A 27,621-nucleotide genomic window follows, 5' to 3' on the forward strand; every position below is an offset into this window, starting at 1 on the left:
TTTACTATCCTTGTGGGGATCTAAAATTGATTTCCATTAGAAATCCTATTTTCCCTAACTTTAACCCTGAACCTAACCCCTAAGCTTAAAATAGCCTTTGCCCTCGTGGGGATGTGGGAGATGTCCCCACGAGGGAGAATTTTCCTTGTTTTAGTATCCTTGTGGGGACTTTGGGGGATTTCCGATTCCCACAAAGATAATAATACAAGCACACACAACACACACAGGATGGATCTACATTCACTAGTTTCAAGTCACTGATCACAATATACTCCCACATCAAGAAACATGCAAGCCGAATCCCCCCCCTTTTCTTAATTGGGAACTCGGTTTGAGTAGACTGGATCATTCAGTTCTCTTATCGAATAGTATCTGTCCCCTCACTCTGACTGCTGCCCTCTGGCTGTGGTCCACCTCCATCCTACCCAGCCCTTTAGTAATGCTGGACTAGAAGTAACATGAACCTCTAACCACCCCACCACCAACAACTATTCTACCAACTCTGATTCCTTCTTGTATTGTTATGACAGATGAGACGCAGAAGTTGCTGAAGGAGCTGGCCAGTAGGAAGCCCCTTCAGGTGCCGAACATCTACCACCACATGCCTCACCTGCTCAACAATGAGGGCAGCCTGCACCCCGCTGTCCAGGTGGGCATGGGCCGCACTGGAGGTGAGACACACACACACACATATATACAGGCGCATACACATTTGCTCGCTCACATACAGTACCAGTCAGAAGTTTGGACACACCTACTGAAATCCTTAGATCAGAGAAAGCCTGCAGGTCCTGATCTTTTGGATCCCTGCTTTTTAAATCTGGCAGCTGATTTCATAGCTGAACCACTTACATATCTGTTCAATCTAACCCTGGAATGTAATGAAATTCCAAAGATCTGGAAATCAGCATTTGTCCTACCACTTTTAAAAGGGGGAGATCCAACTCTGTTAAATAATTATAGGCCAATCTCAAAGCTGTCACCCCTGGTGAAAATACTTGAAACCCTTGTGAGTGAACAGCTAAAAGTTTTTATTTACTAACTGTATTTTATCAATGTATCAATCGGGCTTCAGGAAGAAGCATAGCACAATTACAGCAGCCATGAAGGTTTTAAATGATATCACTGAAGCCCTTGACAAAAAACAGCACTGTCTCACTTTTTATTGATCTCTAAGGCTTTTACATTTACATAGGCTTTTGATATAGTTGATCATGATATACTGAGGCAGAGATTGTCGAGTGTAGGTCTTTCAGAGCATGCAGTTGCATGGTTTGCTAACTATCTGTCTGATAGATCTCAGTGCACTCAATTTGATGGGCTCATGTCTGTTTGTAATGGTGTGCCCCAAGGCTCTGTACTTGGTCCTCTCTTATTCACTATTTATATAAATAATTTAGACAAATGTCCAAAATGCGCAACTTCATTTTTATGCTGATGACACTGTTATTTACTGTTGTGCCTCGTCTCTTACAAAAGCTTTCCAGAACTTGCAAACTGCTTTTTATACTGTTCAACATACCTTGTGTCAATTGAAGCTTATCCTCAATACTGACAACTAAACTAATGGTGTTTTCTAAAGCAAGAAATAGACCTCTGAACTTTTCACCTATTATTACCTGTCAGGGCATTGAGATTGAGACTGTAACCACATATATATATATATATCTTGGAATTTTAATTGATGACGGCCTCTCTTTTAAATTGCATATTCAACAACTTACAAAAAAAATTGAAGCTGAAATTGGGATTTTATTTTAGGAATAAGGCCTGTTTTTCTTTTGAAGCCAGAAGGAGGCTAGTATCAGCTACATTTATGCCTTTACTAGACTATGGGGATATTTTATATATGAATGCTTCCGCTCAGTGTTTGAGATCAATTGACACCCTTTACCATGGCACTTTGAGATTTATTTTAAACTGCAAAACCCTTTGTATACCAGGGTTGGCTGGCCTTCTCTAGTCACTCGTAGGCTCAGTCACTGGTATACTTTTATTTACAGAGCCATTTTGGGTTTACTACCATTTTATTTGGGCATTTTTATTGTTCAGAAATGTGGTGGGTACTCTCTTCATTCGCTGGACTTTATCCTGCTAACTGTTCCAAATGTCCGAACTGAGTTTGGTGAAAGGGCTTTTATGTACTCTGCGCCATCGTCTTGGAACGCCTTACAAAATACTTTTAAACTGGAAGAACTTGTCCCGATTTGGTGTTTTTAAATCACTGATGAATGATCTTGAGACTGATTCCCTGACCTGTCAATGTTTTTCATTTGCTGTTTTTGATTTTGTTATACTCTTGTGAATTCTATGGTTTTTACTAGATTATTTGTAGTTTTTCATGTTTGTCTGTAATTTTTGTAATGACTTGGTGCTGCCTATCTTGATCAGGACGCTCTTGAAAAATATATTTTTATATCTCATTGAGCCCTTGCTGGTTAAAGGTTTAATAATAAATTCAATGGGTTTTTTTTCTTTATTTTTACTGTTTTCTACATTGTAGAATAATAGTGAAGACAAACTATGGAATCATGTAGTAACCAAAAAAGTGTTAAACAAATCAAAATCTATTTTAGATTTTTCAAAGTAGCCACCCTTTGCCTTTGACAGCTTTGCACACTCTTGGCATTCTCTCAACCAGCTTCACCTGGAATGCTTTTCCAACAATCTTGAAGGAGTTCCCACATATGCTGAGCACTTGTTGGCTGCTTTTCCCTCACTCTGCGGTCCAACTCATACCAAGCCATCTCAATTGGGTTGAGGTTGGGTGATTGTGGAGGCCAGGTCATCTGATGCAGCACTCGATCACTCTCCTTGGTCAAATAGCTCTTACGCAGCCTGGAGGTGCGTAAGAGCTATTGATACGCCATCCCATCTGCTTTGCTCTTAGTAGGACTATCGCTGCAGAATGCTCTGGTAGCCATGCTCCTTAAGAGTGCCTTGAATTCTAAATAAATCACAGACAGTGTCACCAGAAAAGCACCATCACACCACCTCCTCCATCCTTCCCGGTGGGAACCACACATGCTGAGATCATCTGTTCACCTACTCTGCCTCTCACAAAGAGAGGCAGAGGAACCAGGCAGTTGGAACCAAAAATCTAAAATTTGGACTCGTCAGACCAAAGGACAGATTTCCACCGGTCTAATGTCCATTGCTCGTGTGTCTTGTCTCTTCTTATTATTGGTGTCCTTTAGTGGTTTCTTTTCAGCAATTCGACCATAAAGGCCTGATTCACGCGGTCTCCTCTGAACAGCTGATGTTGTGTCTTCCTTTCCTGTGGCTGTCCTCATGAGAGCCAGTTTCATCATAGCTCTTAGTTTTTTTGTGACTGCACTTGAAACTTTCAAAGTTCTTGACATTTTCCTTATCAACTGACCTTCATGTCAAAGTAATGATGGACTGTTGTTTCTCTTTGCTTATTTGAGCGCTTCTTGTACTTAGCTCGATTTGGTAAAATACAATTTTCTTCGCCTCCACAAGTCCTCAACTGGCAGCTTCATTAAATAGTACCCGCAAAACACCAGTCTCAACGTCAACAGTGAAGAGGTGACTCAGGGATGCACTTGCTGGCAGTTTGGAACAAACACACAACACTATTTTGTTTCTCCTTTGTCTCATCAAAGCCCAGTGACGGACTCGGAGACAGAGGAAGACAACAGTTTTTTGGTGTTGTGTGTGTAACCTGTGTGTCCTCTGTGGATGCAGACAGGTCTTTATGAAGGCTTGTTGTCTGGTTTGTCTCTGAGGTAGAGGCTCTGATCCTCTCAGACTGTCTGTTGAGATACTGTTCTTTTGTTGCTGTTATTTGCTGATTTTAGTTTAGGGTCAGAGTTGTTTATATGTCTGTGTTCTGGCGTGGTGTGTGTGTAGGGGGGGGTCATAATGCATGGAAACTTGTTGCTCTGCGGCTGCTCTCCTGACAAATCAAATTTTATTGGTCACATACACGTATTTAGCAGATGTTGCGGGTGTAGTGAAACGCTTGTGTTCCTAGCTCCGGCCGGCAGTGCAGTAGTATCTAACAATTCAGTTAGTATCTAACAAGTGAACAATAACTTGGTTTAGGGTCAAGAGCGCCCTACCTGCCGCCCTCTCTCAATCTCCCCCTCTCTCAGTAAGTCTTTTTAATTTTCTATCCTTCCTCATTCGCTTTCTGTTTTCTTCCTCAATTTCTCTCTTTGTGAGGGTGTGGGACATTAAGGTTATTTATAGCAGTGCAAATTGGGACATCAGAGAGCGAGAAGGAGAGAGATCATATCTGAGAATGGGAGTAGGAGTGACTCTCTCTCCAGCCTGTCTTTTAGGCATGACTCATAGGGAACATCTATTCATAAGTGTTCAGGTTTTATTTTGGTAAATTTGTCTATCGTTTTGTATAATTGTGTGGGAATGAGTGATTGCCATGTAGCGGCCCACGGGTGGGTTTTATTTTGTCCCCTAAGTTGTCTTAGTTCCAAAAATGAAATGTTCAGGCCCCATGACCATCCGCTTAAGAAAGAAATTGTCCCGTGGCTGAATCTAGTTGATGAACCCTTGTCTAGGATCTAAACTCAAACGCATCACTCCTCTCTCTACCAGGCCTTACTATACACCCATGGACACACTGCCCCCCCCCCCCCCCCCCCCCCCCCCCAATTCTGTCTCTGCGCAGACGTCAGCTCACCAATCACCATTTACTTCTCTGTCAGAGGAGCTGAGGCCCAGATGAATGTGATGATCAGGGTTCTGTTCAGGGGGGTTGAGTGATGGCATGAGAAGAAAGAACTGGAGGGATGGTTTGTGTTTCCCCTCCCTCATTGTCCCTTTAGCTTCCCTTTGCACTTGTGTCCTCCCTCTCACCATCACCTCTCTCTCTCTCTCTGCCTCGCACTCTTTTCTAGGTCTTTTTTCCTCTCCCTCCCACTCTCTCTCCTTTCATCTTCAACCTACTTTCCTGGTCCTGTGTGTGTCTGTGCTGTTCTCTGCTGTGTGGAGCGACACAAAGCAAAATGAGGATTGATTCGCCACGCTGCATGGATCAGTCCACCACTCTTTCATCTCAGTGTCTCTGTGTATTGTCTTCCCCGACCGTTCCCCCTTATTTTCCCATGTTTGCCCTAGAGCTGCTCTCCATATTAGCCCCATAATAGAGATGGGAACACCCACACACTGTAGGCATGTGAGGCTCTGTACCATAGTGCTACAGTCACTGTTTGTTACTCCCTGTTCTCATTCTCACTCCTGGTGCAAATGGATATTGTTTTGGGGAGAAAGAATACATGTGAATGTTTTCCTTTTTTTCTGCCCCACAATTTGAATATTTGGAAGGCGAACATCCCACGCTCTCCAGTCTAAAATAAGAAAGAGGGTGGGAGCGAGGGAGTACATTTAATGTGGTCCTCAGTGAGAATGAAGAGCGGAGTGCTATCGAGTACCACATACACACACCCCTGTTTCCCAGCGAAAGGGATCCCTGGGCCTATTGTGTCTGTGGCACAAATAGAGTGATATGTCTGTACTACAGTCTTCCATTCCAGTGTGGTTTTCAGTGAATCTCCCTGTCTAAGGTACAGAACCGTCTCTATTCCCCATTTAGGACACATACAATAGGACTGATAGCCAGGATAATAACAATCTGCTGTTTCACCCATCTCCCTTGCTCTCTCTGTCGCTTTCCTTAGTTGAACTTCTGCCCTCCATGAATTGAAAATGTTTGTCTTCTTGTAATACAATGTGACTTAGGAGTTACCACATTTAACACGTCCTGTTCTCTGCCTGTGTGTTTCTTCCTCTATGGTCTGACCCTGTTCTTACCCGGGGCCTCTCATATCTGCCTAGTCTCCATGGTGATGGGTATTCCTACCGTAAAGCGGAAAGTGAAGTCGTACCTGGCCGAGACTCTGCACTCGCTCATCGACAAGCTCTCACCTGAGGAGAAACTCGACTGTGTCATCATAGTCTTCGTTGGAGAGGTGTGGGGAAACGCATTCTCACACTCGCAACTCACTATATATATTGTGCATGACACAATTTTTTCAACAATTGTTTACAGGCGGATTTTTTTCACTTATAATTCACTATCATAATTCCAGTGGGTCAGAGGTTTACATACACTAAGTTGACTGTGCCTTTTTATACAGCTTGGAAAATTCCAGAAATGTCATGGCTTTAAGCTTCTGATAGACTAATTGACATAATTTGAGTCAATTGGAGGTGTACCTGTAGATGTATTTCAGTGCCCCTTTGCTTGACATCATTGGAAAACCAAGACCTCAGGAAAAAAATGGTAGACCTCCACAAGTCTGGTTCATCCTTGCGAGCAATTTCCAAATGCGTAAAGGTGCCACGTTCATCTGTACAAACAATAGTATTTAAGTATAAACACCATGGGACCACGCAGCCGTCATACCGCTCAGGAAGGAGACGCGTTCTGTCTCCTAGAGATGAACGTACTTTGGTGCGAAAAGTGCAAATCAATCCCAGAACCGCATCATTGGACCTTGTGAAGATGCTGGAGGAAACGGGTACAAAAGTATCAATATCCACAGTAAAACGAGTCCTATATCAACATAACCTGAAAGGCTGCTCAGCAAGGAAGAAGCCACTGCTCCAAAACAGCCATAAAAAAGCCAGACTACGGTTTGCAACTGCACATGGGTACAAAGATCATACTTTTTGGAGAAATGCCCTCTGGTCTGATGAAACAAAATAGAACAGTTTGGCCATAATGACCATCGTTATGTTTGGAGGAAAAAGGGGGAGGCTTGCAGGCTGAAGAACACCATCCCAACCATGAAGCATGGAGGTGGCAACATGTTGTGGGGGTGCTTTGCTGCAGGAGGGACTGGTGCACTTCACAAAATAGATGGCATCATGAGGAAAGAAAATTATGTGGATATATTGAAGCAACATCTCAAGACATCAGTCATGACGTTAAAGCTTGGTCACAAATTGGACTTCCAAATGGACAATGACCCCAAGCATACTTCTAAAGTTGTGGCAAAATGGCTTAAAGACAACAAAGTCAAGGTATTGGAGTGGCCTTGACCTCAATCCTATAGAAAATGTATGGGCAGAACTGAAAAAGCGTGTGTGAGCAAGGAGGCCTACAAACCTGACTTACACCAGCTCTGTCAGGAGGAATGGGCCAAAATGTACCCAACTTATTGTGGGAAGCTTGTGGAAGGCTACCTGAAACGTTTGACCCAAGTTAAACAATTTAAAGGCAATGCTCTCAATACACTCAAATTGTATGTGAACTTCTGACCCACTGGGAATGTGATGAAAGAAATAAAAGCTGAAATAAATCATTCTCTACTATTATTCTGACATTTCACATTCTTAAAATAGTGGGAATTTTTACTAGGATTAAATGTCAGGAATTGTGATGAACTGAGTTTAATTGTATTTGGCTAAGGTGTATGTAAACTTACGACGTCAACTGTATGTATGTATGTGTCAGTGTTTGTTTATTTATTTATTTATTTATATACATATATATATAAACACTGTGACATGCAAATAATATTATATTCTGTCTTTGCAGATGGACACGGAATACGTCCAAAGCGTGGTTACTGGACTGGAGAAAGAGTGAGTGACATCACTTCCTGTCTTTGTGATGTTTCCTGTCTGATAATCCCACTGGCGGTTTAGTGAGAACAGAAGTAGGATGACAACGTGTGCATGTGTCTATCCCAGGTTTTCTACAGAATTCAGTTCAGGTCTGTTGGAGCTGATCTCTCCTCCTGCCAGCTACTACCCAGATCTCAAAGAACTCAAGGAGACTTTTGGAGACTCCAGAGAGCGGGTCAGGTGAGAAAACACACAAAGTAAAACAATCAACATTTCATTCTGTAAAGAATCCATATAAGTTCATCTTCAATTTGTGACAAACGTTGGCAAACGGTCAAATAACAGCCGCATGCTGTCACGTCTGTACCTCTTCAGCCGCTCTCCACTGCTCACACCCCAAAATTGATTTGTTCTGGTTATTTGTCGTTGATATGCCACGTCCGGTGGGCATTGCCATTGACAATACGGGGAGAAGGAGAGAGGAGAGGGGGATGAGCTGTAAGGGGTGGGCCAGGTACTCAGTATTCCACAGGCATCCCTCAAAGTGAGCTCAAGGTCGACTGCACCCCTCCCTATCTCCTTCCCTTCTCCCTGCCTCCCCCTTCCCCCCCACCCTCCTACATTGACTGTGCTGTGGAAACCTCTTTCTCCATCTCTCTCTATTGTTGCTCTCTCTGCCGCACGGCTCGCTCTCGCGTGTGGGGGTTGATGAAGAGCTGATGTTTTGGAGAGTAAACAATCTTTGAATTTGGTCTGATGTGTGCTTGTTGTGTGCTGCCCTTTGTTAGCGCTTGATTATATTTTTGCGGGCTCATTGAATATTTATGAGAAGCTCACTGGAATCCCTGCTGCTGAGGTGGAATGAAGAACAATGCAACTCATTAGCGTGGGTGTGTGTGTGTTTGTATGCGCTTATGCTGGTCCCAACACCGTTCGTCAGGCAGTGATGTGCGCAGACCTGCTCCCTCCAGTCACCAGTTATTTAGTAACCGGGTATGAGGAAATTATTCATCATTGTGTGTTTGTGTTGTAGATGGCGGACCAAGCAGAATCTGGACTATTCCTTCCTCATGATGTATGCTGTGAGCAAAGGAGTCTACTATGTCCAGGTGTGTACGTCCTTGGAACACAGACACATTCTGCCCCTACTAAACCTGCGTTCCCATGGCAACCTGTTGGAACGTGCCCGGCAGGAGCGGTGTTTGTCTGGGGCAGAGCTGTAGTACACCTTGTACCAACACACTTCAGCATCATAGGGTTTGTTACCACGGAAACACTGGTGAGCCGGCAGTTTGGAACAGGGTGTGCCCAATTTGGACGTGTTCTTTACATTGCACGAGGCCATTTGCCAGTCTGTGTTGGTACAAGGTGTACATACTGTGTCTGTGAGAGTTGGGTAGCCCTTTTCCCTTAATGAATGTAAAGATCAGACATACTGTACAGGTTGTTGTATGTCTTCTATCATACCATCTGCTGCTCCCTTCCTCTCTCCCATTGATGACAAACACACATACACTGAGTGTACAAAACATGAACAACATCTTCCTAATATTTTGCCCTCCGAACAGCCTCAATTCGTCGGGGCATGGACTCTACAAGGTGTTGAAAGCGTTCCACAGGGATGCTGGCCCATGTAGACTCCAATGCTGCCCACATTTGCGTCAAGTTGGCTGGATGTCCTTTGGGAGGTGGACCGTTCTTGATACACACAGGAAACTGTTGAGTGTGAAAAAGCCAGCAGTGTTGCAGTTCTTGATACTCAAACTGGTGCACCTGGCACCTACTACCATACCCCATTTGAAAGGCACTTAAATATTTTGTCTTGCCCAATCACCCTCGGAATGGCACACAGACAATCCATGTCTCAAGGCTTAAAAATTGTTCTTTAACCGGTCTCCTCCCCTTCATCTACACTGATTTGAAGTGGATTTAACAAGTGACATCAATAAGGGATCATAGTATTCACCTGGTCAGTCTGTCATGGAAAGGTGTTACATTTACATTTTTACATTTTAGTAATTTAGCAGACACTCTTATCCAGAGCGACTTACAGTAGTGAATGCATACATTTCATCCATTTTGATGTATTTTATTATTATTTTTTTTCATACTGGCCCCCCGTGGGAATCGAACCCACAACCCTGGCGTTGCAAACACCATGCTCTACCAACTGAGCCACAGGGAAGGCCTGTGTTCCTAATGTTTTGTACACTCAGTGTATAATGAATCAACACGTTGGATCTCATCCTCTATTAACCCCTTCTGTCGTCCTTCTGTTTTGGTTGTTTTCATTTTCCATCATGTGTTCTCCACTCGGGAGGAGTGGGCAGAGGTACTGAATGCTGTCAATGACAGTGTAGTTCAGTCTATTGTAGGCCGTAGACATCATACATCATATAGAAAGTAGCTTAGTGAGAGACTTGTGTGGTGTTCCATGTTTGTCAGCTGTTTGTGTGATTAGTAGATGACTAGATGTGATGGCCGAACCCCTGCTCACCAGCCCCCCCCCCCCCCTCTCCCTCCAGTTGGAGGATGACATTGTGGCCAAGCCCAACTACTTTGCCACCATGAAGAACTTTGCCTTGCAGCTCTCCTCCGAGGACTGGATGATCCTCGAGTTCTCCCAGCTCGGCTTCATCGGTAACACGCACGCACACACAAACAAACTCTGGGCATTTAGCAACCCTCTAACAAGCTATTAGTCAGCAATTAATGGTCCTTAACGAACGGTCACTGAAGCTTAACGAGGAATCCTTGACCCTTAACGAACACTGACTGTCAGTTAAAAATGAAAAAAAGTCAACAAACATCAGGAGACTTTTGGAGTGTAAAAAAAAAAAAAACTGAGCAAGGTTTGAATAGCCAGCCCACTGGTTTTCCTTCTCTCTCTCCCTCCTTCCCCTCTTTTTCACCTTCCTTTCCCTCGATCTCCATTCCCCATACCCCCCCTCCTCTTTCCACTCTCCCTCCCCATCTACCTTTCTCCTTCTCTCAGGTAAGATGTTCCAGGCTCCAGATCTCAATCTGATCGTAGAGTTTATCTTCATGTTCTATAAGGAGAAGCCCATTGATTGGCTACTGGACCACATCCTCTGGGTCAAAGTGTGTAACCCGGAGAAAGACGCAGTACGTACACACCCTGTTTGGTTGTTTGTGTGTGTGGTATCTTAATCAACTCTTGACTCTCTCTCCATCTTCCCTTTCTCCCTACAGAAGCACTGTGAGCGGCAGAAGTCGAGTCTGCGTGTGCGGTTCAGGCCCTCTCTCTTTCAACATGTGGGGCTGCATTCCTCTCTGGCCGGAAAGATCCAGAAACTCACTGTGGGTCATAAACCTCTATCACACTCCCTCTAGATCACTCGCCCTGCATCAGCCTTTGATCAAATTTCCTGTACCATATTTCCTAAATACCCCCAATCACTACCCTGATATGTCCTCAACCGACCAACTCACGGCCATTATACTAGGCCATGCTGACTTCCCCCCCTGGTATGACCACTTCCTGTCATCTCTGCTGGTGTCTCTCTTCCTGTTTAGGATAAGGACTTCCTGAAACCCTTGCTCCATAAAATCCACGTGAACCCGCCTGCTGAGGTGTCCACGTCTCTCAAGGTACATCACCTTTAACCTCTATGGGCTACGTGGGACGCTAGCGTCCCACCCGCGGTACACACTATCAACAGCCAGTGAAATATCAGGGCGGCAAATTCAAAACAACAAAATGTCATAATTCATATTTCTCAAACATAGAACTATTTTACACCATTTTAAAGATACACTTCTCCTTAATCCAACCACATTGTCCGATTTTCAAAAAGGCTTTACGGCAAAAGCATGAAGTTAGATTATGTTAGGACAGAGCCTAAACAAGAAAAACCACAGCCATTTTCCAAGCAGGAGAGGCGTCACAAAAACCAGAAATACAGCTAACCTTTGACGATCTTCATCAGATGACACTCCTAGGACTCAATGTTACACACTACATGTATGTTTTGTTCGATAAAGTTAATATTTATTTCCAAAAACCCCATTTTACATTGACGCGTGATGTTCAGAAAATATTTTGCCTCACACTTCCGGTGAATGAGCACAACAATTTATACTCATCATAAACATTGATAAAATATTAAACTGTTATTCAAAGAATTATAGATAAACATCTCCTTAATGCAACCGCTGTGACAGATTTCAAAAAAGCTTCACGGGGAAAGCACACTTTGCAATAGTCTGAGTACAGCGCTCAGAAAACCAAACCAGCAATACAGATACCCGCATTTTGGAGTAATCTAAAAATCATAAATGGCATTATAAATATTCACGTACCTTTTTGATCTTCATCAGAATGCACTCTCAGGTATCCCAGGTCTACAATAAATGTTGTATTGTTCGATAAAGTCCATAATTTATGTCCAAATACCTCCTTGTTGTTTGCGCGTTCAGTAAGCTACTCCAAATGTAGGAAGCGCGACGGAAAGTCAAAAAAAGTTATATTTACGTTTGTAGAAACATGTCAAACGTTGTATAGCATCAATCTTTAGGGCCTTTTTAACATAACTTCAATAATATTCCAACCGGACGATTTCAATGTCTTGAAAAATGTTATGGAACACAGCTACCTCATCACGTGAATGCGCGCCACTGAACTCATGTCATTTTCTGAGTCACCAACTTCCCGGCCTTCTTGTTCACTCTCTGTTCACTGCAAAAGCCTGAAACAAGGTTCTAGACTGTTGACATCTAGTGGAAGCCTTAGGAAGTGCAAAATTAACCCTAAGTCACTGGGTGTTAGATAGGCAATGACTTGAAAAGACTACAAGAATCAGATTTCCCACTTCCTGGTTGGATTTTTCTCAGGTTTTTGCCTGCCATATGAGTTCTGTTATACTCAGACATCATTCAAACAGTTTTAGAAACTTCAGAGTGTTTGCTATCCAAATCTACTAATAATATGCAAATATTTGACTTGGGCCCGAGTATTAGGCAGTTTACTCTGGGCACGATTTTCATCCGAAAGTGAAAATACTGCCCCCTATACCTTAAGTTAAAACACAAATGTCTACCTTGGCCTTATGAGTTGAAAAATGTATATTGTTTTAACGCCTGTTTCATTATTGGCTTTTTATTTCAATAAGGTAGTATGTCCGGTATTGAGTGTTTGGAATGTGTTTTAAAAGTTTGATTTGTATAATTATTTGCAAAGTGTACTGAAAGGTTTTGAGTGCATTTAGCTAATGTTGTGCTGTGTAGGTGTACCAGGGCCACACGCTAGACAAGACCTACTTAGGAGAAGACTTCTTCTGGGCCATCAACCCTACTGTTGGAGACTACGTCCTCTTCAAGTTCGACAGGCCCGTCAGCATAGAGAGGTGAGGAGGGAGTTTGTGTGCACGCACGCTTTGTGTGTGTCATTTCTGAGAGGGAAAAGGGAGGGCGTGCCCCACACACTCTTCCACAAGCTTTAGCGTGCCTGTCTCTCTGGGGCTCAGTGTGCTAATGAGTGTTCTAAAATAAGAATTCCCAGGACTGCCGCGTAGGAGAGGGAGAGAGATTCACGGAAAGAAAGAGCGGAATGGTTTGGAGGGTGAAAGGAAGGGCTAAGAAAGGGATGTGGAAGAAAGGGCTAGGTGAGGGGATGTGGAAGAAAGGGCTAGGTGAGGGGATGTGGAAGAAAGGGCTAGGTGAGGGGATGTGGAAGAAAGGGCTAGGTGAGGGGATGTGGAAGAAAGGGCTAGGTGAGGGGATGTGGAAGAAAGGGCTAGGTGAGGGGGTGTGGAAGAAAGGGCTAGGTGAGGGGATGTGGAAGAAAGGGCTAGGTGAGGGGGTGTGGAGGAAGGGGCTGGGTGAGGGGGTGTGGAAGGGATGAATGAGAAGAAAGAGGCAATAGAGGTGTTAGAAGTCAGGGAGTTTCAGAGAGACAGAAGGAGAGACCAACTCATCACTGTTTCATGTGTAGTGTTTCTGTTCACAGCAGTCCGTGACCTCTCTCCAGTGTTGGTGTCTGGGCTTGATTTGCACCTGTTAGCCATGTGATGTGTGACAAGATTCATTAACAGCTTAAGTGGAGGGGTGGATGTGTGTGTGCCCGTGTGCTATTGCTACCTCAGGCTAGTTTAGACTTGTCACATGTGTCGTTCTAAAAGCACAGCACATTGTGTGACAGGACGGTGTTGCGTGTAAGGAAGGTGTGAGTATGCGTATTCATGAGTGTGCCATGGGACGTGAATATGCATTAATAGGTGTTGTGTGATTGGCAGGTTCCTGTTCCGCAGTGGGAACCAGGAACACCCTGGGGACAGGATAGAGAACACCACCGTAGAGATACTGCCCTTCTTGGTAAGACGACAACATTCAGATGACGGTGTGCAATGATGTGTAAACAGAGGCAGGGCACTTGTCTGATTTGGTTTATTGACCGATCACTCAATGTGTATCGATTTAGTTATTGACAAGATCATGAGCATTGCCTGCTCCAATCAATATCAGTGCAGGAGGCGGGAGATGAGCACAGTGTGTAGTTTTCTGTATGTTAGCGTTAACAAGGCTCTCTACCTAGTGTATGCAGAACATTACACAAATAATCCCAAAATGTCTGCCTGAAGGAAACTGGACCAAAGACCAAAGAGAAGTACAAGCGAACTGAAGACGGCTACTACAGAATCGGTGAGTGGATAAGCACCAACCCTCCTGTCCTGTTAGCTTTCTCTACTCAGAACGCACCCTGATCCCATTACCCACTCGCATTTTTCCTGCCACAGACTGATAAACAATGTACAAACTCAATTCCAGGTCTTATTCCCCTTCTCTTATTCCCCTTCTCTCTCTCCCCTCCTTAGGTCAGTTTGAGAAGGGTGTGGCGGAGGGGGCTGTAGACTCCTCCTTCAACCCGGTGGTGGCGCTGCGTCTCTCTGTCATCAAAGACTCTGCTGTCTGGGCCATCCTCAGCGAGGTCAGCCAATCACACAGCGTCATCTGTCTTTTATCAAATGTATCTATTGTTCTATGTACCCAGGGTAATGTTATCCTGTATAACGACAGGTGTATGTGTGTGACATGTCTGTGTTCCTCTGTGTGTCTCTGTAGATCCACATAAAAAAGCTACCAGGCTGACATAAGGCGGGGGGCCACAATCCAGGCCCCCGGCCCCGGGGTGCTCGCAGACGCGCCTAAAACTTACTTACCAGGGGCCCTCTGGCAACCAGCAGTGACATCCTCAGAGCGCACCAGAGCCACTCCTCTCAGGGCTTCCGTCTGAGGACACTCTCATTCAATCTCTCACTCGCTCTCTCACTTACGCTCTCTCTCACTTGCTCTCACTCTTGCTCTCCTCTCACTTGCTCTATCTTTTTGCATAAATGTGAATACTACTGTACAAAAAAGAGACGTTTAAAATATCAGAAGGAATTGGGTGTGTCCTGCAGAATTCCGTTCCCAGCTCTAACAGTTGAGGTAACTGTGTGTTACACAGAGGGCTTGTGACTCGGAGAGACTGACCTGATGTCACCCAAACACTGGTGCAAAGTAGGTGCTCACTGCTCCATGTGCTCTCTACCATCCCCATCTCTGGTCTGGTACACTGGGGTATTGCACTGTCACTGGAGCCACAGTAGAGCCCCCTGCTGGTGACTGAAGAATGTCTAATTAGCCTCACGGACCTGTTGCTTTTTGTTGTTTTCCACAGGGTTGTGTGTTCTTGCTAAACAGCAAGTAATAGACCAAGTAAGTTGTCAGTCATCTTATGGTGGAGGATAACTGCCTTTCTTTTAAGGGAATTACAACGACGATGGCAAACAAAATGTGGTTCCCGTATCTTTAAAGTGACAGGTCTGCCAAGCTATCTCTTGATGAAGAATGCTCTGGGTAAAAGTAACCTGTAGGCGCAGATCTAGGGTCAGCCTACCTGTCCCGGTCCCAACCCTAACCATTCTAGGGCAAAAATCTGAAACCTACATTACCTAAGAGCTGTGTCTGGGACAGTTTAATCCTATTCATTATTAAATGAATAATCTTGGTGACTGAAGGAAACCATATTTATCATTCTACTTCGTTTGACAGGAAGCCAGGCTGAAAGACCTGTGTCCTTTTAGTGGTAAACCAATCACTTTGGCCTGGACTTTGCTTACCTGAAGGGATATTGCTATATTGATGATATTATTATTATTATTACTACTATGACAATGATCTATGAAGGTGAATTAATTTATTTGAAATAAATCCATAATTTGTACAAGAGGTTAAAAGTCAGAACTTGTATTTTTTATTCTGTGAAGCGTTTATACTACAGTAGTTATGTGCCTGCACCTGCTCTTTTTGTTCTGAAAATGAATAATTGTTTTCACAGTGCGGCTTGGTGTTCCATGTTCTCTGTCTGCTGGTTGGTTCAGATAGAGGTTGGCTCCAACTGCTGGTCCAGAGTCCGTTTTTGGATGACCTTTCCTAGACAGTCAAAGTTAAAATGAGAGATGTCAGAACAGTCCTTAAAGCTAGAACCCTTAATTGAAACATTAAGTTCAACCTGCCTCTGGTAAAAAAAAAAAAAAAAATAATTTAAAAGGCTGAGATTGGCCTGGAGAAATGTAACCACTCTCAAATTCATAGACAGAGGACTGACCATCCAATATATCAAAATGATAGATTTAACCAAGTTTTGATGCTATAGTGTTTGTTTACAAATACATTGTTTACTAGCATTGGAGTAAAACAAGCTTATGTTGGGTTCTGATGGGGTATGACTGTTGAACTAAGCTCATGAGGCATTTATGTTATATTATTCACGAATCAATGTGTGTGTATATATATATAATCTCATTCATTTATAATTCCAAAAATGGATGTAGCAAGTTTAAGCCACAGATACTGGCCGAGGCTGTGCTAGATCAGACCCAAGTGCCTTAAAATCCTGCTCATCCGAGAGTCTGAACCTGAATGGCTCTGTTCCAAACCCTTCACTCCCTCCCTTTCCTCTGTCCTACATAGGGGTGTTGACTCGCCCTTGGAGGTTTGAAATGCTATAGGTCCTTACAGAATACGTGATACTTGATTGACAGATGGCTACACAGGGGTAGCGGTTCCACCATAAATCACCACCAATTGTACAGTGTGCCCCATGTTTACCGTCAGCAATGGGGGGATATATTTTTTGGGGACATTTTATTTTCTGTAAATTGGGAAGGAATCTCTGTAAACTGATGATCAAATGCTATTTAGAAAGTTGCACTGAATTTGTTTAATGTTCTATACTTTTTTTGGTGTGTTCTCATTTACCATCTCCAATGGATGTCATTTCACACTTCTGACATCCTCATGAGTTCTACCCCATGTGACACCTGAATCTGTCCAATCTGAGACTGCTGGTGGTTGTTGGACAGGATATGTCGACTGCTGTACTTTTTCTATGTGCCATCTTGTTGCAGAGGGCTGCATGCAGACAGCCAGGCTCCACTTGGAGTGGCGTCTTATTCACTGTAGATATACAGAAAAGCAACTTGCATTGTCTAAACGTCCTATATGCTCTTTGCCTTGTTTCAGGATAGGTCAAAACTGTTTTTTCCATAGTAAGAGATTTTATGAAGGATTTTTTTCTACCAGAAATCCATCCACGTTTGAGAAGATGGTGATCGGTTTATGTGCATGCACACACGCGTCCAATTCTAAATATCCCCCTAGCCCCAACCCCTCAGCACTTAATGTTGATCTAGAAGGGTTGGACAGCTATAAGGAACAAATCCCATCTACACTATAAGAGCAAGGTGGTGCTATTGCTAATTCCTACCCAATCCTTTTTTTGTTTGTTTCTTTGTCCTAGCTAGGATACAGACTAGGGGTCGATAGAGCCCCACAGTGGAGGAGTCATAAAACCTAGCGGTCAAACAGGGAAATAGTTCCAATCGTTTTTCCACCATTTAATTTTTCCCATAGGGGATTCTAGAAACACTTAAAGGGTTGTGTTTCGTATAGGCTTACCCTGGTGTGACGTTTTGATAGCCATGTAAATTTCTCGTCCAAGGTGATTTTTTTTTTTTTCTCCAATATATTTAGGCTCTATTTACTTTGAAATTTGAAAATGATAATTAGCGTCAAAACAGACGTCACGCAAAACTACAAATCTCTGTAAGCTCCTGCATGTCATCTCTAGCTGATACCTTTTGCTAACAGGTGTTGTGTAAATGTAAAACTTGCGCAATACCGTTCAGAGTTGTCCATTTAAAGAAATTAATCAAATGTATTCATTACTACATTTAGCTAACATTAGTTAATCCAGAGAGCCTTACCTTTGACTCGAATTGGCAGTCTCTTGCAGATCATGGCATTTGTAGTTCTTTATGTTGGCCACATTGGCAGCTAATTAGCATTTCGATTTTGGGCGTAAAAACACAAGCAAATATATTGATAAGTCATCTTGTCCTAGAGATATTTACACTGTTATCAAAATGTCACGTCAGGGTAAGCCTACACGAAACACAGCCCTTAGTGTTTCTAAAATTTCCTATGGGGAAAAATGATTGGAACAATGTCCATGTTTGACCGCTAGGTTTTATGGATATTATGACGCATACTGTGGAACACTATTGGGATTTGGGCAAAACTTTCGAAAGCTGGACACTTTGTACCAGGTTTGCTTCTTTGTAAATGTTTGTTATTGATGGTGTGTGTGTGATTTGATTGGTCAACCAACCACCTTTGCATGGAGCTGGCCCCTCCCCTGAGCCCCCTGGTCAAACCAGATCCTCGCTCACACCTGGGGCTTATGTAAAGAGTGCAACATTCTAGAACCTTCGGATAGAAATGTATTATTTAGATCTGATACTCTAGAACTGCGAATCGTGCCAGATCTATACATTACTTCGCCAGAGCGTTGCAGATAAATGTATTTGCGACTTCCTGAGTAAACTCCTGCCATTCATGTGGAGGATGGCTGGGGCAGAGGGGAACGCAAACTGTGGGTGTGCCTCAGTAGTTTAAATTGGGTTCCTTTCGTCTTTGTATTTTGCCCTTCATCCACGCTTATTGAAGACTGTATATAAAAGCAATATGGAGGATGCCTGCCTAGACCCTAGGAGTGGATGAAGGATAGACTACTGCGACAGTAAGGCTCTCCCACCCCTGTCTGTCTCCACCTACTACTCCCCATCAGTCCATGTGCCTTCATGTACATTAGTATGTCTGCCTCTGCTTTTGACATGGATGTACATTCTCATCATTTTAAATAAATCAAACTTGTTGAAACAATTCATGCCCATCTGTTTTCTGCCTTAGTTTCATTATTTCAAGTAATGTAGTTGCTGTTTTGACAGGAGAATGACTCATCACCATCAGCCACACATCCATGTGGAACCAGCCAGTTTCAAATCAATGAGATGGCATCAACATGTTGGAGACTCAAAGTTGCTATATTTGAATTCTCCTTGCCGTCGTGCTCCTTTCGGTGTTCTGTGAGCCTTGAGTGGCCCCTAGCAGTAGACTTGGAAAAAGTACGTTACAATACCAAACTTCTTTTTAATTTTTTTTTTACAGGAACTACAAACACTCCCAGCATGCATATAGTTCACTTCCGCATTCCCAGGATACTTTGCGAATCAAAGATGGTGGCTTGCATAACAACGACCGTGTCAAATAGTATTTTCTTATACATTTCTTGCGTAATTGATCCGATAGTTGTCTTAAATGTAAGTACAACAAAATCCCTAAATGCTACGAGGACAGAGGATGGTAGGGCATGCATGCTTTGGAATCAGGGAGGACACCAACGCATGTCTCCAACACGACTACGTTGTAAAGGTAACGTTACCGTTAGGAAAGCCTAAATGTGGACCAGGCTGCTAGCTAACGTTGACAGTTTAACTTGTATACCATACTTTTTTTAAAGCGTAGGCCTACTATTAATTGTGTTGGTTGGCTAAGCCACACTTCCATTGCAAAGTGCACAGCTTTCTGCACCAGCCTGACTAATTCTAGTTATGTATGGTGTCATTTCCGAGCCAAAAGTCGAACGAGCACTAGATGGGGCGCGTGAGCAAGATGAAACGTCATCGATCAAACGCTTGAGTCGAGCGAGAAGAGGACGGGTTCAGGGAGCGTAGACCGGTGTGGTGCGCGCAAATTACATTTGAGAGTTTACGAGTGAGTAGAACTTCATTCCCGCACGTATTAAATGAATTAGAGAAGATATTTTTGTTAACCTGAAGAAATATGTACTACATGTCAAGATTCAGAAATTACTGCACTCTCACAAATACGGTGGTGACTACCAACTCATCTTATGCCTTAATTAAACAACTCTGCACATATGTATCGCTCCACTTTCCTCAAACTCCAGTGTCATACTTTTTTGTTTACCCTTTTACCAATGTCTATGGGTTGTACAAGGATTTTAATTTGGGACTTTGACTCCATACTAGAGGTCGACCGATTGATTTTTCAACGCGACACCGATTATTATATTCCCAGGTAAGAAGTTTTAGGTTGTAGTTATTATAGGAATTATAGGACTATTCTCTCTATACGATTTGTATTTCATATACCTTTGACTATTTGATGTTCTTATAGGCACTTTAGTATTGCCAGTGTAACAGTATAGCTTCCGTCCCTCTCCTCGCTCCTACCTGGGCTTGAACCAGGAACACATCGACAACAGCCACCCTCGAAGCAGCATTACCCATGCAGAGCAAGAGGAACAACTACTCCAAGTCTCAGAGCGAGTGACGCTATTAGCGTACACCCTGCTAACTAGCTAGCCGTTTCACATCGGTTACACCAGCCTCATCTTGGGAGTTGATAGGCTTGAAGTCATAAACATCGCAATGCATTGCGAAGAGCTGCTGGCAAAACGCACGAAAGTGCTGTTTGAATGAATGCTTACGAGCCTGCTGCTGCCTACCACCGCTCAGTCAGACTGCTTTATCATATAATAAACACACAGAAATACGAGCCTTAGGTCATTAATATGGTCGAATCCGGAAACTATCATCTCGAAAACAAAACGTTTTTTTCTTTCAGTGAAATACGGAACCGTTCCGTATTTTATCTAACGGGTGGCATCCATAAGTCTAAATATTCCTGTTACATTGCACAACCTTCAATGGTATGTCATAATTACGTAAAATTCTGGCAAATTAGTTCACAATGAGCCAGGCAATGAACTCAAGAGCAGTGACACAATTTCATGTTAGCAGGCAATATTAACTAATTATGCAGGGTTAAAAATATATACTTGTGTATTGATTTTAAAGAAAGGCATTGATGTTTATGGTTAGGGACATTGGTGCAACGACAGTGCTTTTTTTGCAAATGCGCTTGTTAAATCATCACCGCTTGTCGAAGTAGGCACCGCATAGATTATATGCAGCACAGGACACATTAGATAAACTAGTAATATCAACCATGTGTAGTTAACTAGTTATGTTAAGATTGATCGTTTTTATAAGATAAGTTTAATGCTAGCTAGCAACGTACCTTGGCTTCTTGCTGCCCGCGCATAACAGGTAGTCAGCCTGCCATGCAGGCTCTTCGTGGAGTGCAATGTAAGGCAGGTGGTTAGAGCGTTGGACTAGTAACCAGAAGGTTGCAAAAACGAATCCCCGAATCCCCCCTGAACAAGGCAGTTAACCCCCGTTCCTAGGCCGTCATTGAAAATAAGAATGTGTTCTTAACTTCTCTAGGGTAGGATGTGCCCGTAGTAAACTGCCTGCTACCCGGGCCCAGAATGTAGGTTATGCATATTATTAGTAGATTTGGATAGAAAACACTCTGAAGTTTCTGTTTGAATGATGTCTGTGAGTATAACAGAACTCATATGGCAGGCAAAACCCTGAGAGAAATCCAACCAGGAAGTGGAAAATCTGAGGCTTGTAGTTTTTTAAATTAATTCCTTATTCAAACTACAGTGACTTAGGGGTCATTTTGCAGTTCCTAAGGCTTCCACTAGATGTCAAGTCTTTAGAACGTTGTTACAGGCTTCTACTGTGACCTGGAAGGGAATGACAGTCATTTCAACCAGGTGTCTGGCTGAGTGCCATTAGATCATTCATGCGCGTGGCCGTCAGCGGGAGGGGCATTCTTTTTCCTTTCTGAAGACAAAGGATTTGTCCGGTTGGAATATTATCGAAGATGTATGATAAAAACATCCTAAAGATTGATGCTATACATCGTTTGACATGTTTCTACAAACTGTAGTATAAGTTTTTGGACTTTTCGTCTCAACAAAATGCGCGAGCATGGCGCATTTGGATAACTTGTCTGAACGCGCGAACAAAACGGAAGTATTTGGATATTAATATGGACATTATCGAAACAAAAAACAAACATTTATGGTGGAACTGGGATTCCTGGGAGTGCATTCCGACGAAGATCATCAAAGATAAGTGAATATTTATAACACTATTTCTGACTTTTTTTGACTCCAACATGTCGCCTTTCTATAATGGCGGTTGTTGTTCTCTGAGCGCCGTACTCAGATTATTGCAAAGTGTGCTTTCTCCGTGAAGCTTTTTTGAAATCTGACACAGCGGTTGCATTAAGAAGAGGTGTATCTATAATTCTTTCAATAACTGTTCTATATTTTATCAACGTTTATGAGTATTTCTGTAAATTGATGTTCTCATTCACCGGAGGTTTTGGGAGGCAAAACATTTCTGAACATTACACGCCAATGTAAAATGGGATTTTTGGATATAAATATGAACTTGATCGAGCAAAACATACATGTATTGTGTAACATGAAGTCCTATGAGTGCCATCTGATGAAGATCATCAAAGGTTAGTGATTCATTTTAGCTGTATTTCTGGTTTTTGTGACGCCTCTCCTTGCTTGGAAAATGGCTGTGTGGTTTTTCTTGTTTACGTGCTGTCCTAACAATCTAATATTATGCTTTCGCCGTAAAGCCTTTTTGAAATCAGACACTGTGGTTATATTAAGGAGAATTTTATCTTTAAAATTGTGTATAATAGTTCTATGTTTGAGAAATTTGAATTATGAGATTTTCGTTGTTTTGAATTTGGCGCTCTGCTATTTCACTGGCTGTTGAATAGTGTGTCCCGCAGGTGGGACGGTCACGTCCCACATCTGACTTGCCTAGTTAAATAAAGCTGTAAAAAATACGGCAAATCGGTGGCCAAAAATACCGATTACCGATTGTTATGAAAACTTGAAATCGTCCCTAATTAATCGGCCATTCCGATTAATCGGTCGACCTCTACTCCATACTAAATCTAATTCCATCTCCTGTGTTGTTCTGCCCTCTATAGATTAAGCTGATGCCTGACTGAAAACCTGGAGATCTTCACTGGTTCTGAGAGGTGACATGGCCACAAACAGTACCTGGGACACCTTCTAGGGATACTGCTTTATAGAGGACAGCCAGAGGGTGGTCAAGACATCGGCCGCAACGTCATTTTTTGTGTGTCTGCTCTGCTGCACCTGGGAGTTAAAGGTATGGCACCACACTCTCAACAGTCATGTATGCTTAAACATACTTGTATGCTCATTTATTTGTTTCTTAAAGCGGCAATCAGCAGTTGAAACAATAACAAAGCGTTCTTCTTGCCCCTGTTTAGTAAAAAGCTGAGGAATGGGGCTGGAGAAATGTAACCGCTCTCAAATTCATAGATAGCGTTATGGATGCAAGGACTGATCATCGCGCCGCCTCCTAAAACCCCCATAAGAGGAGATGACCCAAAGTTCCTTGCCTAAGACCTCCTCCAATGGGTTTTGCGAAGGAAGTGAAGAGTTGAGCAGAGATTCATTGGGACAGGGCTAATGTCATTGTTTTAGGTGGAATCTTATGTCAAATGATACATTTATTCTGTTCGCACTTACTGTAAATCTTTGTTCTACTTTGTGCTCTTTCCTCAGATGGCTCTGGCTTGCTGATAACATCTGCTCTGATGAGACTCATTTTACATTTTAGTCATTTAGCAGACGCTCTTATCCAGAGCGACTTACAGTAGTGAATGCATACATTTCATATATATCATACTTTTTATTATTATTATTATTATTATTTTTTTTTTTTGTGCTGGCCCCCCGTGGGAATCGAACCCACAACCCTGGTGTTGCAAACACCATGCTCTACCAACTGAGCTACAGGGAAGGCTACAGGGAAGACTCCCTATGCAATTTGACTCTATTACTGACTATTCAATAAAACTTCCAATGTCAACTATAAATAATTTTAGATTCTGTCATTGATAGATAATAGTAGTTCCTAATCAGACAATTACTATTTTAAAAAATCTGTTTTCCTCAGTGCAATGTTTGGTGAATGCATGGTGTTTTGTTCTCAGCCCTCCTTTGAATGCTGTGTCTACTGATTCAGTGCTCAATGACCACCTCCATCACTGCAACGGATTGCCTGGTCTGCTGAGAGGGTCATTGGCTGTTCTGCACGACTCGAAGGCAAGGAAGTGGGCTGGAAAGTTCATTGCCGACCCCCTCCACCCCCTCTTCCAAACATTCCCCTCTGGCAAAACCTCCCGCCACAGAACAGTTTCTTCCCCTGTGCCATGGCCCTCACCAACTGTCCACCTGGTCCTCTCATCCATGGACTTTGCACTATTCATCCACAGACTATCATCCCAAAACTGCACATTGCTCTTTGCACTCCTATTATATGCATCATTTAGCATATTTGTTTACATTTTAGTCATTTAGCAGACACTCGCATCCAGAGCGACATACAGGAGAAAATAGGGTAAAGTGCCTCGCTCAAGGCCACATCTACAGATTTTTCAGTCTGCTCGGGATTTGAACCAGCGAACTGGAAGAACAGCCCAATGCTCTTAACCAGTAGGCTACCTGCAGTTTAAAGTGTACATATTGTATGTGGATATTTTATTTTTGTCTGTATATTCTGTTTGTGGCAGCACCCTTTCAGTCAAGTTCCTGTACATGCAAATGTATTTGTTGAATAAAGCTGATTCAGTTTACATTGTATTATTTGTGATTGGTTATGTACTGGATGAAGGTAGAAGATTCCCTTTTGCATTTTCAAATAGTTACAAAAAAAAGCATGTGCTGTGTGTGACCTTCGTTAGGCTTAATACCCAAAATATTGTCTCCTGCCTGCAATTAGTCGACTCTTCATGGTGTTAGAACAGCTGACCGCTTTTCGTTTTGCTGGCTAATAAGTAATTAGCTAAGTTTAGCAAGTACATTCCACTCAACGTGACTGCCTAAGTGAGTGAATGGTGGGGAGGGTTTGGGGGGGTGTGTGCGTTGATAGAGCAAGGTATAGTGTACCTATTATAATTTATTTACCAATTCATGTGGTTATCAAGCTGCTGGGTATCCCAAGTAGTCGGGTTGAGCACTAAGTGCCTTCCCTATAGCTCAGTTGGTAGAGCATGGTGTTTGCAACGCCAGGGTTGTGGGTTCGATTCCCACGGGGGGCCAGCACAGGGGGGAAAAAAAAAAAAATTTAATGTATGTCGCTCTGGATAAGAGCGTCTGCTAAATGACTAAAATGTAAACTACATTATCTAACTCAACAGACGGCTTTGCAGTGTATCGCAAACAGAAGGCTTGTGATAGCCTATCACAACGCTCGACTAGCCAATGGTAGGAATGTGTTACTTTGTCCATCACACCAGTGATAGTGGCCAATCTAAGGTGTCTAGACTGTAAGCACGCCCAACCATCAGACTGAAATCCAAAGGTCAGGGTTGCAACGTTCGCGGTTTTCCTGAGAATTGGATACTTTGAAAACGATGCCGCGGGTGAAATGTATCGCTGGAGGGTTTTTGTGCTACTTTTAAATTGCACCGCGATCGCCATTCCATTTCTCTTTAAAAACAAATCTATATATTTCACTGTTACCTGCTGACTATGAGGCAGTGATCAGGCTGTAACTGAGTGAGTGAATGAATGGTGGGTAGGGCTTGAGGGGTGTGTGTGTGTTGATAGAGCGCTGCAGCAAGGTATTATAATTGTTGGGTTTTATTTCACTTATTATATGTGATGCATTACCATTTACAGTAGATGTAGGCCTAAGTATGAATGGACTGTAATGCACTAAGAGGTTTATATTGTATTAACATAGATTGAGCAACATATAATAGACATGACTAACTGGAGGGTTGCTGGCTAGTAGGAGTGTAGGCTGAGTAGACTCGTGACACACACACACAATGCCTGGTTGTGGGGCCGCTCAAGGACAGGTGTACGGGAGGGGCTGGTAGAATGGAAGATAGCTGTAGCACAAAAACAGAAACTGTCCTAACTGTAGCATAAAAACAGGCACTGTCCTTGGGTGTCTGACTCTCGGGTACACACATGAAGATAAACTAGAAGACAACTATGCCTGGCAACAAAGATGCGTCTAGAGGCTGGGACCAGCCTGCACGCCAACGATAGGCTGGAGTAAGTCTAAACCACACCCAAGCCTCTACTATGACAGGCCCTCAGGGAGAGGGATCTAAGTCTGTCAAGAAGTATTTAAAGAAAAACTTGTGATGTTATTCCAGTTCTCTGTCTGCCCTGCGTGGTGACACAGCGAGCCCGTATATACGAAACATCATATTTACCATAAATGTGTTTGCATTAATTAAAGTACAAAGAAATCAGAAGTTACTATGTGCTGACTATTTTGTTCCGATACCAGATTCGAATTCACGCAACTTTAACATAATTTATTTCCTAACTAATGTGGTTATCAAGCTGCTGCGTTTCCCAAGTCGTTCGGCACTTTGCAGTGCATCGCAAACAGAAGGTTCGTAATAGCCAATCACAACAACACAATGGCAGAAATGTAGCTTGTTCGTCTATCACACCAGTGAAAGTGGACAATCTAAGGTTTCTAGACACTCACCCGTCTGTAAACCCGCCCTCCATCAGACTGAAATCCAAACCAAAGGTCAGGGTTGCCATGTTCTGCTTTTCCTGTGAATTGAGATACATTTTTCAAAGTATTGGTTGTCATTGCGGCCGCGGTGCAATTTAAAAGTAGCCCAAAGAGCGTAACATTCGTTTTTTGAAATTCGTCCAAGTGTTTCTTGAACAAAGATTTTGAGATCCTCAGTCCAACAAACATCACTCAAACTCTCCTGTCGGAGAGTGTAGTTACGAACATGTGCAGACAGGATTTGTTTGCAATTATAAACTGGGTGGTTTGAGCCCTGAATGATGATTGGTTGAAAGCATCAGACCATGCACCACGGGAATGACTTTTTTTTACTGTTTTAATTACATTGGTAACCAGTTTATAGTCATAAATCACCTCAGGTGGATGTCTTATATGGCCAATATACCACTGATAAGGGCTATGTCTTAAGACAGCCCTTAGCCGTGGTATATTGGCCACCTCCTCTGGCTTAATTGTTTATTCATAGCAGTCAAAACAAGTAAAATTATCTGGAGTGTTTAATAAGGGCGATTTATCTTTTCTCTTGTGACATATTCTTAAACTCGCAAGAATTATAATTTTGATGGAAAACAGAATGTTGCTTCTTAGCCTATGCTGTTAAAAAGTACGTTGGTATTCCTTAATTCTAGAGCACTGACTTTCCGACCTGGAGATCACTGACGTCATGATTTGACATCGTATTTTTGAGTTCCCAGTTGTTTTGAACGTGTCATTAGTAGTAGTAGTAGTAGTGGGTAAGCTTTTTGTATTAATGCATATATGTTGTGTGGTCAATGTAAACGGTGAGAATGATCAAAAACATGACACCAGTCTTGGTAAAAAAAAGAAGTGTTTAGCTAACCCTGTGTTGTCTGTTTTTGCAGGGGGAGATGTCAGTGTCTGAAGGAGGGCCACTGTAGTGCATTGCAGACCTATTTCTTGAAGTGCAAGAGATCCGTGATGAGATCATCAGTGACATTAATTCAACACTTAATCCTTATGTATGGAACTGACTAGTTTCTGATCTCCCTCTATTTTCTACAGCTAGAAGTTTTTACTTAACACTTATTTTTCTTAAAACTGCATTGTTGGTTAAGGGCTTGTAAGTAAGCATTTCACCATAAGGTCTACAGCTGTTGTATTCGGCGCATGTGACAAATACAATTTCATTTGAGATAACAGGTCTAGATTCCGGGGCAGGAAAGGCTACTAATGGACCAACGTTGGAAAT

The 27,621-nt window shown here is 42.8% G+C and overlaps 1 protein-coding gene and 2 long non-coding RNA genes across 3 annotated transcripts in view; 2 read left to right on the forward strand and 1 right to left on the reverse strand.

Annotated features, from left to right (window-relative positions):
- LOC115155869 (alpha-1,3-mannosyl-glycoprotein 4-beta-N-acetylglucosaminyltransferase A) overlaps positions 1 to 18,783 on the forward strand; it is a 60,369-nt gene extending 41,586 nt beyond the window's left edge. The window contains exons 4-17 of the mRNA XM_029702872.1: positions 531 to 671; positions 5,821 to 5,954; positions 7,529 to 7,575; positions 7,684 to 7,797; positions 8,591 to 8,666; positions 10,083 to 10,197; positions 10,553 to 10,683; positions 10,771 to 10,878; positions 11,095 to 11,169; positions 12,805 to 12,923; positions 13,812 to 13,890; positions 14,157 to 14,217; positions 14,391 to 14,503; positions 14,638 to 18,783. Of these exons, the coding sequence (XP_029558732.1) occupies positions 531 to 671; positions 5,821 to 5,954; positions 7,529 to 7,575; positions 7,684 to 7,797; positions 8,591 to 8,666; positions 10,083 to 10,197; positions 10,553 to 10,683; positions 10,771 to 10,878; positions 11,095 to 11,169; positions 12,805 to 12,923; positions 13,812 to 13,890; positions 14,157 to 14,217; positions 14,391 to 14,503; positions 14,638 to 14,664 (1,340 nt within the window). The 3' untranslated portion in view covers positions 14,665 to 18,783. The remainder of the gene's footprint in view (positions 1 to 530; positions 672 to 5,820; positions 5,955 to 7,528; positions 7,576 to 7,683; positions 7,798 to 8,590; positions 8,667 to 10,082; positions 10,198 to 10,552; positions 10,684 to 10,770; positions 10,879 to 11,094; positions 11,170 to 12,804; positions 12,924 to 13,811; positions 13,891 to 14,156; positions 14,218 to 14,390; positions 14,504 to 14,637) is intronic.
- Positions 15,789 to 26,634, reverse strand: LOC115155871 (uncharacterized). The gene is made up of 2 exons (XR_003868161.1): positions 26,358 to 26,634; positions 15,789 to 15,990 (listed from the first exon to the last, which is right to left on the reverse strand). It is a non-coding gene; the product is annotated as an uncharacterized LOC115155871 (long non-coding RNA).
- On the forward strand, positions 18,886 to 24,482 carry LOC115155872 (uncharacterized). Its single transcript, XR_003868162.1, has 3 exons — positions 18,886 to 19,332; positions 22,798 to 22,982; positions 23,107 to 24,482. It is a non-coding gene; the product is annotated as an uncharacterized LOC115155872 (long non-coding RNA).
- Positions 26,635 to 27,621: the final 987 nt, after the last annotated feature.

This window comes from Salmo trutta, chromosome 20 (assembly GCF_901001165.1).
Source record: "Salmo trutta chromosome 20, fSalTru1.1, whole genome shotgun sequence".
NCBI classification, from domain to species: domain Eukaryota; kingdom Metazoa; phylum Chordata; class Actinopteri; order Salmoniformes; family Salmonidae; genus Salmo; species Salmo trutta.